The following is a 20,453-nucleotide window of genomic DNA, read 5'->3' on the forward strand; positions in this document are numbered from 1 at the left end:
ACAGCCCACCTCCTAATATTTCCTGCCCGCTTCACCCCCAAAGGTCACAGTTGGGTGTTGGGGGGTGCACCCCAGAGAAGGGTGGGAGGGGGGAGTAAAAGAAGCCAGGCTGGAGGACAGCTTTGCTGGGGAAGGCTGTTCACTACAAGTTAAGACACTCCTCCTTCTCACCCATGCATGTTTGTGGGCGAGTGTGCACATGAGTGTGAGGGTTTTCACAGGTGTGTTCCCGTGCAGTGGAGAGACAGGTCCCTTGGACACATGGCCCATTTCTATGTGAGGGAGGTGGGCAGATGGAGGGAGGACTGGGAGGAAGAGCGCATGTCCTTCCCAAATGCCTGCCCAGCCAGTCCCCAAAGCCCCACCGGCCCAGCAACAGCAAGTGTGTGAGATTCTAGCCCTGGATTGTTGTTCTGAAAAAGAAGTTTTATCTCAGGCTCAGTCTTGGTTCCCCAGGCTCCCTGGAGAGCAATGCCAGTGTGCCAGTAAATAGACTGTGTCACAGGGAGATTTGTTTATTTGCCATCTCCTCCCTGTGATTTTCTCAGTGTCAGGCCAAGAAGCAGCAAGTCCCACTGTTTTCGGCGACACACCATTACCAGTCACGCGTGGCAGCCCCTGGGGATGGCTCATGTTAAGGCTCTGCGGGTGGGGTGGCTGGGAAGGAGGGGGACTGGGCCACCCAAGGCCCTCCTTTCCCAGATACTTCTGGAGGTTCAATGCATGTCTTTTGCCCCAATTTGAGAATTACTGTTGAGATTCCTTCCAGGCAGGAGGCTGAGGGAACTCCCCATGTCTGGAAAACCAGGGTGGTGAGGGTGAAGGGGCTGGAGTAGGGGGCACATACAGAGGGCCATGGACAAGGGGCGGCCTTGCTGAAGGAGGCTGTGTGCTCCAATAGATCAAGCTCCCTGCCTGCGTGGACACATCCCTGCTATGTGTGCATAATCTGTGAGCAGAGGGCTGAGGGCGTAGAATCTATGGGTGCCTTGCCCCTGTGGTGAAGGAGAGCTCTAGCCAGGCAATCCAGAGACCTGGGAGTCAGAGCTCCTTTGATTTAGGCTTTGGGGAAAGGACATTAGCATCTCTGGGCATGGCCCGCTGTATGGGGAAAGGAGTTGCTCACCCGGGGTTTGGCGGGCATTCTAGCTTGAAATCCATCCTCCCCAATCCCTATGCGGGAGCCCTAATGCTCAGTACTTCCAACATGCCTTATGTGGAGAAAGGGACTTTACAGAGATCATCTAGTTACATAGGTCATTACGGGGGGTCCTGATCCAAGGGACTGGCATCCTCATATAAGAGGGAATTTGGACAGAGACACGGGGAAAGATGAGAGAAGGGACTCAGGGTAGAAGATGTTGTGCTGCTTGGCCAAGATAGAGGCCAGATCAGTTCCTCTGCACAGCCCTCTGGAAGGGCTGGCCCTGCCCACACCTGGGTCTCAACTCCCGGCCTCCGGGAACTGAGAATGGGGAATTCCTGTCACTGAAACCACTCGGTCTGTGGTACGGCATGGTGACAGCCCTAGAACCTTACGGCAGGGCTGCCCCGTGCGGACAGACGAAATAGGGATGGGAAAATATTCTGCAGACTGAAGTCCCACACCCATATTTGCCTCTTCTTGTAGCTGCCCCGTTAGAGGACAGGATAGGTGTGTGTTTGTGAACTTTGCCCAAAGCCACACACCCTCTCTCCTTACTGTGTATGGAGAAGAGACTGAGCCTCCCTTCCCTCTTTTTGTCTCTGTTCCTCTCTGCTTTGTTATTAAAATCAGCATTGTGGACACAGAGGGTCCCTCTTGTGGAGACCTGCACACCTCTTGTTTTACCTGGGGAGCATGGTTGGGGTGCCTGAGGGGTCGCTCTGCTGAAAGTGGTGAGTGGGGAGGTGAAGACACCAGGTGACCTAAATAAACCGAGGACAGCAATCCTCTTGGCCTACACGTGGACGCAAACGGCTTTAACAATGTCGAAGATAGGGCCCTGGTGGCTCAGTGGGTTAAGCCGCTGCCTTCGGCTCAGGTCATGATCCCAGGTCCTGGGTTCGAGCCCCACATCGGGCTTTCTGCTCGGCAGGGAGCCTGCTTCCTCCTCTCTCTCTGCCTGCCTCTCTGCCTACTTGTGGATTTCTCTCTGTCAAATAATAAATAAAATCTTAAAAAAAAAAAACAATGTCGAAGATGGACGAGGAGGTTGTGAGATCGCCAGGAGCTGGGCATGGAGCCAGCATTCTGCATGATTCTCTTATCCGGTCCTTGTAATTCCCCTGTGAAATGAACTTTAGACCCACTGCACAGAGAACAAAGCCGAAGCCATGACGGTAGTGATGAATTAGCCCTGGGAACCCAGCAACTAGCTGGCAGAACGGGGATCCCAGCCCTGTTCTCTGCATGTTTAGCTCTGCCCTGCTCCTCCCTGGTCTTTTCTCCATGGCTTGTGTCCCCTGGGCCCTCCTGACCAGCGCTGTAAATCCATTTCTGCCATCTACCCACTTAGGTCTTGCCTTGAATGAGTCTGGGGGTCTCACCATTCCACCAGGTCCACCTCTGGAGGGCGGGCTTTGCGCCCTAAAGGCTCCACACAGCCTCTGCTCATGACTGACTGCTTGGTGAGGTTGTCCGCCTCGTTCCCCAGACTCTTCGAGACAAAGGCACCGTGGCCAGGACTTAGAGTCATGTCTGACACAGCTCACATAGAGACTCAAACAGGACATTGAGCCCCTCTGTTTCCACCTTCCTTGATAAGTGAAGCAACCACAGGACCAAGCCCACAGCTTCTGGGAAGCTGGGTTGGAAAACAAGGATGTTGCCAGCCAGCCCTGTTTATCTCTGTGTGGCTGTCACCATGGCGATGCCTGGCTGGCAGGGCCCCAGGGCCATGGCAGGGCCTGGCTTGGCCACCCAGAGCTGCAGAGGAACCCTGGCTTACCTCTGTGATGCGCGGGTTGGTGCACCTGCTGTTGGCGCCCGACAGCTCCAGCCACTGGCTCTCGTGCACGGGGCAGTGCTGCCGCAGGGTACACTGGCCCTGGCTCTGGCACCAGCCGCACTGGAAGTCCGGTCCGCCTGGAGGCACAGCCCGCAGCTCTCCGCATGGCTCCACACTTATACAGGTGAACTGCGGGCGAAGGGCAAGAGGTACTTTGGGGTGAGAGCAGGAGCCGAAGGGGCTGGTACCGTGGTCGGGAGTGCTATCCCCGCCTCAGAGGGTGAGCCACAAACAGCCTGGTTCCTTCAGCCATTGTGACCCAGAGAAGACCACAGAAGAACTTTGGGGCATGACCTCGAAACTGGACTGGGAAGTGAGGCTCCCTCCAGAATCAGCAGTGCTCTTTCCGCGGGTCCTGCTTGCTCGGCCCCTCCCAGAGCCACTGCCCACGGTGGGTCCAGACCTGGGAGGTCTGGGAGCAGGGGAGAGGCGAGGAGGGCAGGTTCAGAGCCAGAGGGAGGGATGGAATCGCAGGTGCCCTCGAACGCAGAGCCGCTCCTTCCGCGCGCCCTGCCTCCCTGCCGGGGCCCCCTTCGTCACTCACCTCTGTTCTGAGCTGGGTTGTCAATGTTGAAGTGCCCTTCCACACGACCGTCAGCTCCACCGCAGGTTGTTGATCTCCATACCTTCATAGGAATACTGCCGCCAGTTGGGGGTAGGAACGAAAACAAGCTTGGGTCACAGAGATTTCTAGGGAGAGCCAGCTCTTCAGCCAGGGCCCCCAGGGGCGCTCCGGGGTAAGGACCTGCTGAACTGTGTGTGTGTCGAGCGCATGCGCGGGCGCACATGTAGGGTGGTGTGGCTTGTGGAGTGCCGGGGGTGGGGGGGGGGGGGGGGGGGTGGGGGGGGTGGGCGCGGGATCCTAAGGCAGGGGAGGGGCAGGTCTGGATGGGATACCCGGTGGGAAAGTGGATTCCCTAAGCAGATGAGAGCAAGCTACTTGTTCCCTGTCCACTGAGGCTGGCTCCCACCAGCTGGGATTTCCCAGTGTCCTCCTCATTGTCCAGGGGGGCCCCGCCATTAGGCCCCCACCAGGCCCTTGATTCATTTGGGGAACTTTAATTTCTAGGTTAAGTTCACAGGGGGTGGGTGCTTTATCAAAGACCTGGAGAGGGCGGATCCACCCCAATCCCGGCCATGGGTACAGGCACTAGAAACGAAGGGCTGCACTCAGGGGCTGCGCTGATGGAGGGGAGGAGAGAGGGGAGCTGGGTGGGGCTTACAGGTGAGAAGGGAAATCCCGTGGACGCCCTGGGTGCCAACCTGGGGAATCTGGGTTGAGACTCCAAAGGCGCTGGCTGGCTGGAAGAGGCCAGCCCCCAGCTCTGTGGCTGCCCATGGAGGAGCTGCCTCTACGCCTGCACAGGGTCCCAGCTGGGCCCTGCTTCCTTGCCCTGCTCTCCTCAGAGTCAGTGCCCCACCTGGCTGGGTCTCTGCCTTGGGACTGAGTTGGGGGGGGCAGGGGGAGGTGGGCAGAGGGGAGAGAGGGTTGAGGGGGAGGGGCCAGCCCACCAATGTCTGCCCTCTGATAGCAGACACTTCTCAACCTCCAGAGAAGGAGGGTAGGTGTCAGGAGCTCTCAACATGCCCATGGCAGCATTTCCAATCCGACCTGGTGATTTTCTCATTATTCCACCAGATTCTGCCCTCCACAGGGGTGGATGGAAGAATGGGAAGGAGACAGGTTTCCGTCAAGGAGGGGCTGAGGGCTCACAATTTGCTAGAGGGGTTCAGTCCAGGAGACCTGGTTTGAAGTGGTGTTTGCAGAGCCAAAGACTCTTAACTTAGTTGAACTTTGGAGGGGCTGGGCGTTGGGGGGGGTGTGAGGGATATTATGGAGGCAACAGACCGTCTCCTCCTCAGGGCTGGCCCACTGCTAGTGCCTCACTAAGATGAAGGGCAGCTACAGCACCCCAGGATTGCACAGCCTGGGGGAGGTTCTCGGGGCCTGTCCCACTGCCTCTCCCCCTGGATCCTATTCATAGAGGTTTCTAGAGGGGATGCTTGGAATCCCCAGGGAAATTGCCCTAATTCCTGAGTTACAGCACGTGCTTCAACGGGACGATGCCATGAGGCTGTCCTTATACACAACATCAGTGTAATCACATCCAGCCTTCTTCATCTACCCAAACCTACCAGATCTTTCTTTAACTCCCTGGAGACACGTGCCTAGACCAGGGAGCCACGTTCAGGGTTTCCCCCACTGTGGTGGTGGTTCGCACTGTACCATGCACCCTCTCAAAGACTCTCTCTGTGACCCATGACACCTGGGCCAGGACCAAGGTCTGGGCTCAAGCCATAGAATAAGCAAAGCTCCCAGCCCTACAGAAACAGCAGTGGGGCCTTTGATGAACGCTTAACTCAGCTGGTGAGTCATAAACCTTTAGCCACGTAGAGCAGTAATCAGCTCCCCAGAGATTTTGTTCTTGCTTCTGGGTCAGACTAGGTAGCTCTAAGGCGTCCTGAGCTTTCTCGCAAAACCTCGTCCTCTCTGGACTGGTGGTCCTCAGAGGGGTGTGGTGGGTCCCGTCCGTGAGAATCATTTAGGGGGCCTCCATGCAGATCCCAGGGCCTCCCCCTAGACCTGCTGGACTGGGAGATGGGGATGCATTTCAAACAAACCACTCTAGTGACTCTGGTGTTGCACAAAGCTAGAGAATCCCTACTCCCTGCAGAATGGGTGTGCACAAGGGGGTGTGCAGGAGTAAGAGATGGGTGGGGGAGAAGAGGTAGAGAAGGGGAGAGGGAGAGAACACCTTTCCAGATTTCCCTCCCATGCCCTCTTCTAGCCAAGTTCCACTTCCTCTCCTTCCCATCTACCTTCCCATCTCCCTCCTTCAAAGCCCCAGGGCAGGTGCAGGAAAGGCTGGCTGCAGGCTCTTCTGGCCTCTACTCTAGGAGGGATGCTGGAGTGGGGTGTGGGTAGGGGGTACGTCAGGACCCATGCCTGGCTCCTGCTTCTCAGGCTGGGATGTGGTCAGGTCTGTGGAAGCAGCAGGTGGTGACCAGCGTCCATCAGCCAAAAACCAATACATCCTACAGGCCTCTTTCAGGAAGGCCCTGAAATCCCCCAGGAGCAAGGCAAGAAATTCTGCATATGTGTGCATTCGTGTGTCTGGGTACACAAATGAGTTCACACGCAGCTGGCCTGAGAAGAGCTAAGAGCACAAATCTGTATGCTCTGTGTGTTCAGACATGTGTGCACAGGCATGTGCACACACGCATGGCCACAAAGAGATTCTGCAGGGACCCCCTCAGGGCATCTGAGCTGATGATGTAAGTCTTAGTTTCCCCATATGTCAGGTGGGATTAGAAACAGTGCATACGTAACGGGACTCTTTGGAGGGTGGGAGGTAACCGTCATTGCTCCGAGCACAGCCCCTGTCACATAGTCCTGAGTGCTCCAATATTACTGTGTTTTATGTCTATGCGTATACATTTGGGGATGCTGTCCAAAAATATGTTTGTGTTTCCTGTGTTTATGTTTATGTGAAGTAATAATAGCAGACACTTATGGAGTGTTTACACACCAGACCCTCGTACATATGGAGACGTGTGCATACGAGAATGCTTATGTGTTCTGGAGTGCATGTGTGTGTTTACATGCCTTCACTTTTTAAGGAAAATGGAAAATCAAAGACATCAAGGCTCAGAATATGCCGGGCATGGCTTTATCATTTTATCGCCCATTCTAGGGATCCTGACTATGAAATATTATAGAAGTCATTAACCCTGGGTTCTCCCCACCACCCCCACCGTCTCTAGGGAGGTCACTCTCATTCCTGGAGGCTCTCTCCCCAGGACATGCGTTCTGCAGGGGGAGGGGGCCGGCCGACAGCTGGGGAGCCTGGACCACTGGCTCCCATCCCCCAGGACTCCCACCTCTGCTGCACTTAGCATTGACAGAGCTCTCTGTAATCAGCGGGCAGTTAATGTGCACAAAACCCAGAGCTGAGGAGAGAGTGTCTCAGGCTCTCCGGGGCCAGGAGGTTAAGTGTCTCAATCAAGGTCTGGCACGCCACAGCCCAGCTCGGGGGTGACGTTGCTCATTATCTTGGGAAAGCGTGAACCTCTACCTTGGAAAGCAAAGACAAGACCTATATAATTCAGGATGTTCTTTCCTCGAACTGTTCCCTATTCTGAGCTCTGAGATATCTGTGTTGAAAAATGCTACCATTCGGGAGGAGAGATCTGAACAATGGAAAAAAGAAACATGTGTATGCTTCGTGCCCTCTCCAGGACTCTGGAGGGCTTAGCAGACCCACTGCCAGCCGTGTTCCAGGAAAGCAGAGGGGTGGAGGTGGGGTCAAGTAACCTCCCCACTGGTCTCTTCATCCTTGTTTTGCAGGAGGTAAATTGGGACACCAGGAGAAGATGGGAGGCTACTGTGGGCTGGTGGGAGCGGGCCTAGAGCTGGCTGCCCCCTGCGGCCTGACGTGCTCTCCTGATTGCCAGTGACTGGGGGGGCGGGTCCTGGGCACTATTATTAGTAGCACTTGTCATTTCCCTGGAGGCTGGGTCTAAAGGAGGCCAAGAAGCCCCACAGTTGCTCCTCCCTCTGACTGCTGCCTGTGAGCTGCCCTGTTTTCCTTCCACGGCCCCTCCCCCAGGGCTAGGGCGATGGCCCTGAGCCTGTCCCTGAAATGTGGTCTGGAGGTGACCTGTCTGTCCACCCAGCCCGGGGTCACACCCACGAGTTTTCTGAGGCCTCTTTTCCTTCTCTGCTCTCCTCTGAGACCTCTTTGTCACCCACCTTCTTCTACTATCACAAACCCAGGGTTTCTATTAGATTCCCCCATCCCACTGACCAATTCCAGAAAGCTCAAGAACAGAGGAAGTGAAACAACAGGACTCCTCCCACAGTCCTCTCTGAGGCACATCAGGCCTTGTTCCCAGGGATGGCACTCAGGCTGGGTATAAAGAGCTCAGTTGCTATTTCTTGCCCAACCTTTGATAGGGGTGGGGGTGTAGTGTATGTTATGAAGCTGGATTCAAGTTCTGAGTTGGCTGCTTCCTTGCTCTGTGACCTGGGGCTGGTCACATGCCCTCTCTGGGCTGCAGAGATCCCCTCTGTCACAGAATCAAGTACAGACACTCTCTCAGGATCTCTTCCTGCCCTGATACTATGTTGTCCTCCAGTAACTATGGGAAAGGAGGCTTGGCCCTGCCTATGACCTTGAAGTGTTTTAAGGAAGTCCCTGGGCAGCGAGTGGCATCCTGGCCCAGACCAGCATTTCCACTGGGATCCCTGCAAAGAGAGGCTTCTGGGAAAAGTCAGACCTGAGCCCTTCTGGACTGCATGATTCCAGGGGGTCCTGGGAGCTAGAGGTGACCTTTCCTGGAATCTACCCTTTGTGGGGTACACCCCTTGTTGCCTCCATTTCTAAGACCTTAAAATGATACAGAAAAAACTTGCCCATCACTTTCCTCACAAGGGTATTGAAATTAAAAAGGCCAAGCTGCTTTGGGAGCAGCGACCTTAGGTCCTGTGAACAAGCCCCTGGTGGGTGGGGGGCCTCAGATGCTGGCACAGGTACCCCCACAGGGTACCCTGGACAAGGGGACCCATCCATCTGTCAGGGCTCCATTTTGTGCCTTTGTCTACAGGAGGCTCCAACACTGCCCCCACAGTCAGGACAATGTGACCCCGAGTGGGTTCATTCACGAGTCGGGCTTCACTCGGAGTGCTGTGGACAATGGGTCCCAAGGCACTGAGTTCTGACGAGAAGTTTATAGGATGAACTCAGGCGGCAATGTGGGGAGAACCTCATCTATTCAGCTGAGCCTGATGAAGCCCGGGGCCCGCGAGGCCCAGCCTTGTATTTTCTCGGGAAACAGGGGCTCAATCGTCAGAGGCCACAACTCTATCCTCCCTCCTGACACCTCCGGGACCAGATTCCCTGGGGTGGCGTCTCTGACAAAACAGACTTTCCTCTGTGGCCTAAACCCCTATCTGCCCTCCACTGACTCACATGCAGGGCTCTGGCTTTTCCTTCCCACACAAACTCACTCATTTGGGAAAGAAGCACTTGAGCCAAACCCTTGGGGCTGGTCTGGTTGGCCTCAGGATTTACTGAGGAAACAGGAGATGTTTAATATCCCATTTGCTTGCAGGTTTAATCTGGAATGCTGCAGAAATCTGCCAAACAGCCTGGCTGCCAGGACAGGGGAAAGATGTGCATGTGGGAGCTATGGGGACACATCTGGGGTTCCTGAGGCTGGGCCATCAGTTGTTAGTTCAGTCCCTGCAATGCTGAGTGACCGTGGGCAAGCATGTGTGCCTCTCTGAGCTCCATTTACTCCTAGACTTTTTCCTGCAGGGAGAGTGAGGTGCGCCCATGAACTGCTTTAGTCCAGTACTCTCCTGGGCGTACATCACATCCCCAAATACAGTCACCATATATGAGTCCCCAGCAGCAACAGGAAGGGTGAATGGGAGGCAGAGGGACATAGGAGGAGATCCCTGAATCCAGCCCGGCCCCTCAGCTAGCTGGGAGACCTTAGTGGGGCACGCTGCATGATACCCAGGAGTCAGGTGACAGCCGGGGGCTGCTAGCCCATTGTTGGGGGGGCACAGACATGTTGTGGGTTCTCTAAACAATGGGCAGGTCTATGCTGATTTGAGCAGCACCCTTCTGGCTAGTTCCCTCCTATTCCTCTGCTTCCTTTGCAGGTGTCTAGTCTGTCTCCGAAGCCTCTGTGCTGGGAGATGGCCTCTGTGTAGGTCTAAAGGCAGCAGTGGGCCTTTGCAGTGTCAAAGGAGGCACACTGATCAGCCCTGGTGGGAGGACAGGGGCCCAGGGACTCCAGAGCATGTCTCATGAAGGAGGATGGACACGAGCCTAGGATGCCCTATAAATACCTCTGCCCACAAACAGTGCTCAGCAGCCCCAGGGCTTGTCACCAAGCCACTGCCGACATTTGGTGACCTCAGAGCCCAGAGCACTCTTCTGGGGCTAGCGTCTGAGGCTGCTCGGGGCAAGCAGGGTTGGAGGGAGCAGTTGTACAGGGGGCTGGACTGTTCTGTGGGTGTTTGAAGAAACCCTGCCCAGCTGAGCAGACCTGGCTCTGGAGAGGAACAAGGAAGGGGTGGAGGTGGGCGGGGCCACTCACAGAGGTAGGGGCTCAGCAAGCCTGGAGGGGGCGGGGCGGGGCACTCACAGAGATGTTCTGGCACTGCACGCTGGAGCTATTGAAGCGCAGGGCGGGCACCCTCTGCTCCGTGCCCTGGATGTTGAGAATGCATTCGTACCGCGCTGCCCGGACTGTGGCTGCAGGAGGTACTTGGCCTTCAGAGTGATGGGCTTGAGCACCTCCACCAGCACCAGGAGCTTATCCACTTGCAGCAGCTGGGGGCAGTCCGGGAGAGACAGCACAGCTCTGGCTGGGGAGCGGGAAGAGGAAGGCGCAGGAGCTTCTCCACACACAGCCCAGATGTCTGCCCTGCTCCGCCTTCCCTCGGAAACACCCACAGAAGGTTCTAGACACTGCTGCCCATCCCTGGCCTCTATATGAGAGGGAACGGGTCCGAGAAATCCCAGATCCCACTGTCACTGTCTGGGGGGCCACTTCTCACTGAGGTTGTCCCCTGTCCTCTTTGGATTCCATTTTAATGTCCTCCAGACTCTGACACTCTGACACCCTCCAGACTCTGACACTCCCAGCCCCCCTGCCACACTAGCACAGACAGACTCTGCTGCTAGGTGTCCCATGCCCCACTTTGGGATGATGACCCCTGTGCTTCAGTCCTAGGCTGCCAAGAGTTGGGACCGAGACACGCACCAGAGCAGCTCTGCAGTGAGCCCTGAGCCCCAGCTCTGGAAGGTGGGTCTTGACCACAGCAGGAGGGCGCAGGATGGTCTTCCATGCATGGCTGAGTTTGGCAGTTGGGAATGTTTGGGAATGAGCTCCAGAGACCTTTTAAAATCCAGAAGCTTCTGACTGCACTCTGCAGCTCCTGACCCTGAGGAAATGCCCCTCAGAGCAGACGCACATGGGGCACCTCTTGGATGCTAGCGAATGAGCACACATCCTTCAGGCTGGAGTGGGGCCCAGAGAACCTTGGGGGATGGAGAAAATGACTGGGCCCTTTTCCCCTGAGGTCATCAGCTATGTCCAGGGAGGACTGTGGGGGAAAATGAGGTCAAATACAGAGTGTGGGTGCTCTGCCCTCTGTCCAGAGGTGGGGGCTGACATGTAGCTGGATTCTGAGGACCTGGGTGGAGAAGAGTCAGTAATGCCAGGCCTGATGGGCACGGGCAGGAGTGACACCTTCTGCAGACACAAGCAGGGCCTGAACCCCCCACCCCCCGCCATGTCAGGCAAGTCCCAGCATCCCGCTGATGACTCCCGTTATGGCACTGTTAGGGTCATGCTGAACCAGATGGCTTCTGGGCAGGCTGGCCATCAAAAGCAGGGTACACACAGCCTTCTAAGGATGCAGCTCTGGGCAGGGGCTGCTGTCCTGTAACCCCAGCCCTCCTGCCCAGCAGAGCAAGGCAGAAGGAGCTGTGGGGGAATGCTGGACCGAGGAGGGTCTCAGGCACTCATGTAGCTGGCAGCTGTCCCTCCTGGGTCTGCAAGGCAAACAGGAGCCCCTTCTGTTGTTAAAAGTGGGGAGGAGAGACGACCCGCATTCTAGTGCCCGCCACGCTTCTGACAATTTATGGAACCCTGAGCACATCACACCCCTACTTGGAGACTCAACTTCCTTATCCATCAATCAGATGGGATCCAAGGACTCAATTCAGCTCTTCCCAGTCCTTGTTCCGAGATTTGGGGTGGTCTCACCTCTGCCCTTCCTGATTACCCTGGGGCCTTACTACAGGGGAGCAGATGTCCCAGGCCCACTCAAGGAACCCTTTCCTCCTTCCAGGTGCCCGTACATTTATTCTGCAAAGCAGCTAGCAGAGGCCTGGCAGACCCAGCTGTCTCTCACTTCTGGATATGTCCCCCAAAGAACTGAAAGCAGAGACTAGAACAGATCCTTGTTCACCCCTGTTCATAGCAACATTACTCACCATAGCCAAAGGTGGGAGCCACCCAAGCGTCCATCAACGGACGTATGGATAAGCAACACGTGATATATACTGACAACGGAATATGATTCTGTCTTAAAAGGAAGGAAATCTTCACACACGTTACAGTGTGTCTGAATCTTGAAAACATTATACTAAGTGAAATAAGCCAATAGGACACACTAGGACAACAGATACAATAGGACACAATAGGACAACAGATCACAAGATTCCACTCATATGAAGCACCTAGAATAATCAAATTTATAGAGACAGAATGGTGGTTTCTGGGGAGTCAGTGTTTAACGGGGACAGGGTTTCGGTTGGGGAAGATGACAATGTTCTGGAGACGGATAGTGGCGATGGTTGCGCAACAATGTGAATGTGCTTAATGCCACCGAACAGTGTTTAAAACTGGTGAAGATGGTAGGTTTCATGTGTATGTTCGTCCACAATTAAAAATCAATGAAAACACAGAGGAGCAGCAGGAGGGGAGAAGGAGGGGAGAAGGAGGGGAGCAATGAACTGGGCATGTGGCCTCGGGGTGCCACATGCAGAGAGGTCTTAACAGCTCCATCCTGTGTCCCCACCTCAGCAACCTCCCACCCCCCTCACCCCCCAGCACCGGCCCCAGCAAGATGAGAATGCAGGACCCAGAAGAGACAAGAACGATTTAGTGAATAAGACGACGGGCAGGACGTGTGATGTTGGAGAATCAGAGAGAAGTTCTACGAAAAGCAGGGAGTTTCAAGCCAGAGGGTCCTGACTTGCACTTTCTTCCTTTTCCTGAGGCCCTGGGGCAGCTCTCCTCTGCCTCAAGCATTCCCAAGCCTGCCCTCCCCTCCTGCTCCATACACATCGGCACTGTCATGGAGCTGGGTCTACGGTTGTATTTGAAGGAAGAGAAGTCATGCATGGCTGGCTCCCACCACCTACAGCTAAATGTTATTCCCATCCATGAATAATGCTCAGGAGATGTCTGGAATCTGGGAGTCCTCTGGACCAACCTAACGGATCCACCCCACTTTGCAAAGGAGAAATTGAGGCAGGGAGTGGAAACATGGCTCAGCGTCAGCAGATGTGTGGGCAGCCTGAAGAAGGTAACTGCCAACCCACTCTCTCTCCTCCCCTTAATGAAAGAGGCAAGTTCCTACTGGTAGGACCAGGACCCCCTCACGAGGAAGTGGTGGGTCTGGAAGGATCTCCGGGAGGTCCCGCTACATCCTCCTGTAGGACTGGGACGTTGTCTGGGGCTGGGCTGCTCCTAGTCTAGGATGTGGGCAGACCCGTAAGCCTCTCTTCCCCAGTAAGATTCTCACTGAGGCTTGGCGTGCGTTCTTTAATGAGTCCTGATTGCCAGTGGCCCCATAAAGGCCTAGTTTGCATATAAAAAGGTTGGCAGGTCTGAGAGTAAGTTCATTAATAATAATTGGAGAGGCCCACGGCGGGGCCTGGCCCCTTTTCCTCTGGTGGCACTGATGGTTGACCCCAGTGTCCCTCCTAATTGAAATGTAAAATGGCAATTTTTCTCTAGGCAGCAAGGCATGAAGGGACAGGTCGCCACCACACTGTCCCTTCCTTCCACCCCGCTTCTCAGATCCTGACCTGCCTCGCCTCGAGATTCCAGGTGTAAAACCACCTCTAGGGCCGAGGTTCGTGGGAAGTGGCAGAGAAGCCACTGTACTCTCTGAGTTGGGTCCCAAGACCTCACTTCCAAGCACCTCCACCAAGGCCTGGGGCTCAGACAATCACCTTTGAGAGTCCTTCGCTAAACTAGCTGGGGAGTCTCGAAACGGAACGCAAGCCTGTCTCCTTTCAGAGCCTCACAGCGCTCTAATCATTGCTTGGCTTCATTCTAAGTGGGGATTAAAAACTCCTCCTCCAAAGAGCTTTTGGTGTGTGTGGTGGAGGGGTGCAGAGGTAGTTCCCATGAACTACCACCTATAAAGCATCTGATACAGAGGGAATAAGCATTCAACAAATGTTTGCTTCTCCTTGTCTCCCGCTGCCCAGTTCAGGCTGCACCTGTTCCCCCATCTACTCCCTGTTCCCACATCACTGCCGAATGACCCATCTCCCCCACTCCCGCCTCTGCGTGCTTTTCCACCAATACCCCATCAGCTCCCACAGTCCAGCTTTTCCCCCTTCTAGGCTTCAGAGCCTGATGATCTTCAACAGCTCCAAATGTCCCAGACAGAAGGGAACAGGGACAGAGGCCCTGTGTCTGTCCACTGCTCTTCTAACAACAGTCCCCTCTTCGGGAAGGTGATAGCCTACAGTAGCATGTGCTCTGTGCTCTGAGATGGGACCTCTGCCGGCCAACCATGTGGCTTTGGGCAAGTCCCTCAGACATTCTGGGTCTCCTCGGCCACAGAATGAAGAGGCTGGTTTGGATTCAGTGAGTTCTATGGTACTAGTTCTATTATTAACCCAATAGATGGCCTGGGACACACCATTATACAGCCTTTCTGTAAAGGACTTTCTAAAGTTCAGTTTCCTATCTCTAGAGCTGATCTAGCTCTGGGTGTGACATTCAAACACGGATCAGCTGCACGAAACACTGGAGGGGGCTGGTTGGTGAAGGGACCTTCTGGAAGGGGCCATTTATCTCCCAGTAGGGAAGTATTTTAATATTTTAGTCACTGGCCCATGGCTACCTGGTACAGTCTTAGGCAGTGAGTGATACTCTCATGATTCTAGCACAAGGGGTTCGTGGATTCCATCCACTGAGCAATCTACCCCCTCCATCACCTTCCACGTGCCTTCCTGTTTGCTATTTTGTTTCACAGCCCAATACATCTAACTGCCCCCATGTTCATGACAAAGGAACCAAGGACAGCCAATTACCTCATTCAGTTCCCACAATGATGAACAAAATATTTTCACCTGATCATCTTCCTGACTTTTGTCCCCAGATGATGCTCGAGGCCCCCATACAGAATTCCTCAAAGACACAACACTCTTCTCTTTTTCAAGGGAAGAGAGTTCTCTGAGCTATCACGTGACAGGGCCAGCTCTCGGAGGTGGAAAGCACCTGCATTTAACAAGATTACGTGGACACAAATGCATACATTCTGAGCCAGATTCCCTTGGAGCCTGTTCTGCCTGTGGCGACACTCTGCAGTCGTAAGAAGTGCAGGGTTGAGAGTGGCAGTGGTTTGCGGTGCAAGGAAATCTTGAACGTCCTGGCTTTCAGGCGCTGGCTGCAGGGAGGCCCAGGTCAACTGCCCAGCCCCACTGCATGTTTTTGGTTTTCCCTGAAATGCACGCAGAAGTAAAGAGAGCACTGCTAATTCCAGGGAGCAGGGAACATCATGCCAAAGTATGAAAGCAAAAAGAGGCCTTTGCATCCGCCGTGTCCAGCATGCCAGTGGCGGCTTTATACAGAGGTTTTAATGCGTATTTAAATAACTGAACAAGGACACAAAGCGTGCTGCTGAGCTGAGAGAGAAAACACTGCCCTTAGGGCTGGTGCTTGCCTGGGGAAGGGGGCGGGAGGTCTGTGGATTTACAGCCCCTGGTGTGTGTACATGATAAGGGCCCTAACTCTCCTGTTGTTACAGCAAGACTAGGGAACTGTGAAGCTCTAGGGGAGCGCGGGGCAGGGGCGGCATCCTAGGGGACAGCGAAGGAATAAATGATTTGCGGGGCACAGCTCTAGCCACGAATGTCACCTCAGCTCCCATCAATTCCAAAGAAGCCAGCCCTAGCCCTAACCAACTCTCCCTCCTAAATTTACACTCACCTTCTCAGACCTGTGGCGCCCAATACAAAAATCTAATGCGCCATATATTTTCTTGCTGTTCCCCAAGTTTATAATGCCATTAGTGTGATCTATGATGGGCTGGTTTATGGAGAGAGCAACTGTAATAATACAGAAAGGAAATACCCATAACCTCAAAGTGGGGGGGGTGGGGCAGACGAGATTGATGGAAAGTGCAATTGTCTGGAGACACAGCAGTCCGGAAATGGAGACCTGGAGTGGGGGGGTGGCTCGCGGGTTGGAAGCAAGTTCTTTGGCTACGTTTGGCTTTGTTTTCTCAAAGGAGGGTGAAGGGCATGGCGAAGGGTGGTTTTGTTCCCTTGGGTCAGGCCCCAGGAAGGCCTCTTCTTGCCAGAATCACTGACAAGGTAGTTGTACCCGATTTCCCTCCAGAGTCCCGTGGGGTGGGATAAATGCCTTTGGGTTGCCCTGTCTCAGTCCAGGCGCTTGGACCCTGCCCACCCTGCTGGCTCTTTGTTCTTGGAGAAGACTGACCATGGGTGCTGGCAGACATTATGATTCCCATGTTGTCTACAATGCATGTCTAGGGTCAGTGGGGGTGGGAGGGAATATGGGAAGAACCTTTTCCAGCACTGTTTTGGAAATCAGGTAGAATTCATTTTGCCTCTTCTGATCTTATGCCTGCTCCCTGGAGGAGATGCTGTTTGAACTTCTAGCAGAGCGGGCCTGTAGGAGCTTTCTCTCCAAGCCCGTGCACCGTGGGCCTTCCTGGCAAAAGCCCATCTGGTCTGATGCCCAGGGAACAGCTTCAGCAGCTGACTTTGCTTTTCAGTTTAGATGAGAGATAACAGTAAAATCATCTATGGAGGATAAATTCTTGTCAGTGGATTTTTCTTTTCCACGCAAGTTCACCTTTCTTCCTTGTGGATCACCGATATTATGTGTGCGGGCCTGAAGGGGGCTCCTGCCATGGAGCCTAGCGGATTCCAAAGCCATTCAGGGACCAGAGTCCCTTCCCGCCTGGTAGAGGTGGGGATTATGCCCTGTTAACAGCTGTCCCCAGGAAAGGCTATTCCACTGGAAAGAAGGAGTCTCTCCTGACTCTGGGAGAACTGGGACCGAGAGCAGAAGACTCACCCCACATTCGGCCTTCTTCACCTTCCTCTCTCGTTTCTCTTTGGTACTCAGGATCTGGTAGCTGATCTAAAGACCCAGCCTTGTGATTGCGATGCCATCATTAGTGGAAACAAAATCATTCCTTGTAACTGGAATATAGTTACTACAAACACGTATGCTTATTGGGCATTCTATTTCTAAGAATTGTAATTATGCTAGAATACTTGTCATTAATATAATTACAACAGTGATCGACCAGGGCTCTGTTCCAGACCAATAACTTCACCTGAATGCACTCTTTGTTCGGGGGGGGGGGGGAGATAATTCAACATCGCTGGCGACAGTCAACAAAGCCATTGTTGAAACAGGAAGACACAAGGATGAAAGCCTTCCTGGGGATACAAGATGGCGCTGGGGCGAGGCAGAGCCCCCTGGCAGTCTCCCTCTTGACTGACAAAAGGACACTCTCTGCGTCCCCACATTCAGATGTTGAAAGGCAAGGAAAGCCTGGGGACTTCCAGAAGAATCTCTGGGCCTGACTCCCCCCTTTTCCCTATGGGGATGGGTCAGGGCCCGGATGTCCAGGGGAGCCTCCCACCCTGAGGCCAAGCAGCAGTCCCCCTGGTAGATGGGACAGGGAGACCACAGCCTGGACCTGAGGACTCATCCTCCAGGACCACTTCTTGGGCATGGACCGCTCCTTGGTGCTTTCCAGCTCCTTCCACTTACAATTAGAGAACTTTAGAGATCATGGAGACCAATGGTTCCATTTCACCCCACTCTAAATGCAGACTACAGATGTCTTATGCACCTTGGAAGCTCTCGCAATGCCCTGCGTATGAGAAAAGCTCAGGAACTGGGTAATGAAGGATGAAATGTGACCCGTAGGGGAAGCTTTGACTACCAAACTCTTCCCCTGGCAGAAGGAGGGAACCCTTGTGTCTGGGGGCTTCTATAAAATCACCTTTCAAATGTCTGCTTTTCTTTGGTTATGCCTTATTCCTGCTACTCTCTCTTCCCAGAAACAAAAATATAGAGAACAAAATAACGACATAAAAAAATAGTCACCTTAATTCCAGTAGCAGCCAGGGGCTTTCTTCTCAAGCTCTAAGCACAATGGCCTCCTTCCATGACCCCAAATGGCTGGACCAGTCAAGAGCCCACAAATATTTATTACTTCTTTCCTCTTTGGTGCATTCCCCAGGAAGATGCCACAACCATGACCATTGTGAAGTGGTCAGCTCTGGATTCTTCTCTGTATTCTACTCAAAAGTGGGCCCAGGGTTGACGGTGGGAAGAAAGCAGCCTCCAGACATGGACCAGAAACACAGCCTTAGAGCTTCCCTTTCTTAGACTAAATAACATCCAGGAAAAAAGAAGAGCAAAAAGTGACTTCCATTCAGTGATGATGACGGAGGCATGGCATTCAAGTTCCCTGGGAGCCTCTCGCTCTAATGGCCTGCCCGGCTCACCATAACACAGCTCAGGTGAAATGGGCAGTGTCTAAGAGTGGCCGTGGTAGGTCAGCTCATCGCCGCCTCCCATGGGGCCATGTTCCTCTAGGCCTCCATTCCTGGGAGCCCAGACATCAGACCTTGGCGGGGTCCGGCAACCTTTGTAGGTGGGACGCTGTGCCTGGCTGGCAACATGGGCCCTCCAAGACATCGTCCTCCTACAGGGATCCCTGAAGGTGCCCTGGGAAACATGGTAGGCTTTTGTTTTATTCTCTCCTGGCTCTTTTTTCCTCTTTCTGAGCGGCAGATGCAAGCTTCTTTTATGTATTTAAAAGAAAGAAACTTGGGACAAGAGGAGCAAACAATAAAGAGAAAAGCAGAAATTTGAAAACCTCCTTCAAGGGTAATTAAATGATAGGGGCCTTTGAAATCCATCAGATGGCTCAATTGTTTCTGCTTTCATCTGGTTCATCCTTGGCCCTCTCCACACATGAAACCTGTGCCAGACACACCAGTCTGGAAAGCTGGAGAGAGGCTGAAAACCTCTTTGTTTCTGCCTCCAGCACGTAACTTGCAGGTTCCCGAATGAGGTAAGATGTTATTCCTGGGCCCTCGGTCCCTGGTCCAGGGCGGGAGGGTGAAGCAGGACCTTCCTCTCCTGACCACATGCCTCAAGATAAAGGCTCAGGGTTAAGGGGACTGGACAGCATTTTTTCAGGGTCTTCATGCCAGTGGTGTGCCTTTTGCTGTCAAACCCATATCTGTCCTACTAGCTTGAGATCCATTTCATCTTAAAGAGGAACAGGATCGGTACACAATTAGCTTCACATTCCTTTTTAAAGCCAACATGTAATCTCTTTCCTCCTCCCCATAAGGGACCATCTAAGTCTGGACTCTCTTTTTTCGCTTGTGATCAAGACAGCCATTTCTAGCCATTAACAGACCTTATCCAAGAGGGAGAGGGCTTTTACATCTGGAGACTTCCACAGCCTCTTCTTCCTTCTCTTTGTTTCTCTCTTGTTTCTTTCTGCTTTCCGCCTCATGTGCTGCCCTCAGTAGGACATCTTCTCCCTGGGAGCACCTCACCACTCCTTGCCTTTTACCTCGAAAATCAATTGCCCTGTCCACCCTCTTCCTGTAGACCTCCTGCTCAGCCATCAGAGCCAGGAAGGTGGGATATAGAGGTTGGGTTTTCTCATTGCCAGGCACAGCTCAGTCACTGTCCCTGTGGGCTGACAGAGCCCCACGCAGCAGGTGTTGGTAGTGGGAAGTACACCCCCTTCCCTTTCAGCCTCAGACACAAGATAGCTTCCCTCCCTGCCATTAAGGTTTGGCCAAAGCCAGGGTTTCCCACGGGAGTAGAGTCAGGGAGAAGGGACAAGGGCACTGTGATGGGCCTCTCTGTTCTCACCGTTCCCCTCCTGTCCCCCAAACAGCTTTCATGCTTCCTGCACCAGGACCCACGCTCAACTGTCATAGCTATGGGGTTTGCCACACAGTCATGGCACCTGGCTGGGTATGGGAAGGGCTGGAAGGTACACCCAAGGCTGGGGAAGGGGGGTGAAGATGCTGGAAACTGTCTTGGTCCAGTGTTGATGGAGAGAGTGTTGGGCCAGGCTGCGCTCTGCTCCCGCAGTCAGTGGGGTCTAACCAACACTGGGTGTGTGTGTGTGTGTGTGTGTGTATCTTTCTATTTTAAATAACCACTTTCTAGAGCAACCACTCTGTTCAGTCCTACTGGCCTAATGGATGGAGTCACGTAAGCACCATAATGGCTGAACAACAGCAGACTTTTCCAAAGTATTTTTAAATCCATTATCGTTGAGGTCCGGGCCCAGAAATTCACATCCTAAGAAAGGCAGCAACAGAGGGCATAGAGTATTTCTATGATGATGATGAATAGTGTTTAAGGATAAGAATAGGTGCGCCCAGGGGCAGGGGACGGTGGGTGGGGGGGAGGCTCAGTCCGTTAAGCATCCGACTCTTGGTTTCAGCTCAGGTCATGACCTCAGGGTCATGAGATCCAGCCCCTTGTTGGGCTCTGCACTTAGCCGGGAGTCTGCTTGAGATTCTCTCTCTCCCTCCCCCTATCTCTCCTCCATGCCCCACTCCTTCTTTCTCTCAAAACAAAACAAAACAAAACAAAACAAAG

The 20,453-nt window shown here is 53.7% G+C and overlaps 1 protein-coding gene across 1 annotated transcript in view; it reads right to left on the minus strand.

Moving 5' to 3' along the window:
• The window catches only part of PLXNA4 (plexin A4), a 591,498-nt gene that overhangs the window by 69,118 nt on the left and 501,927 nt on the right, over window positions 1–20,453 (minus strand). The window contains 5 exon segments of the mRNA XM_047695300.1: window positions 2,931–3,064; window positions 3,067–3,090; window positions 3,093–3,119; window positions 3,535–3,629; window positions 10,152–10,352. Coding sequence (XP_047551256.1) covers window positions 2,931–3,064; window positions 3,067–3,090; window positions 3,093–3,119; window positions 3,535–3,629; window positions 10,152–10,352 — 481 coding nt within the window.

Source organism: Lutra lutra, chromosome 11, assembly GCF_902655055.1.
Source record: "Lutra lutra chromosome 11, mLutLut1.2, whole genome shotgun sequence".
NCBI lineage: Eukaryota > Metazoa > Chordata > Mammalia > Carnivora > Mustelidae > Lutra > Lutra lutra.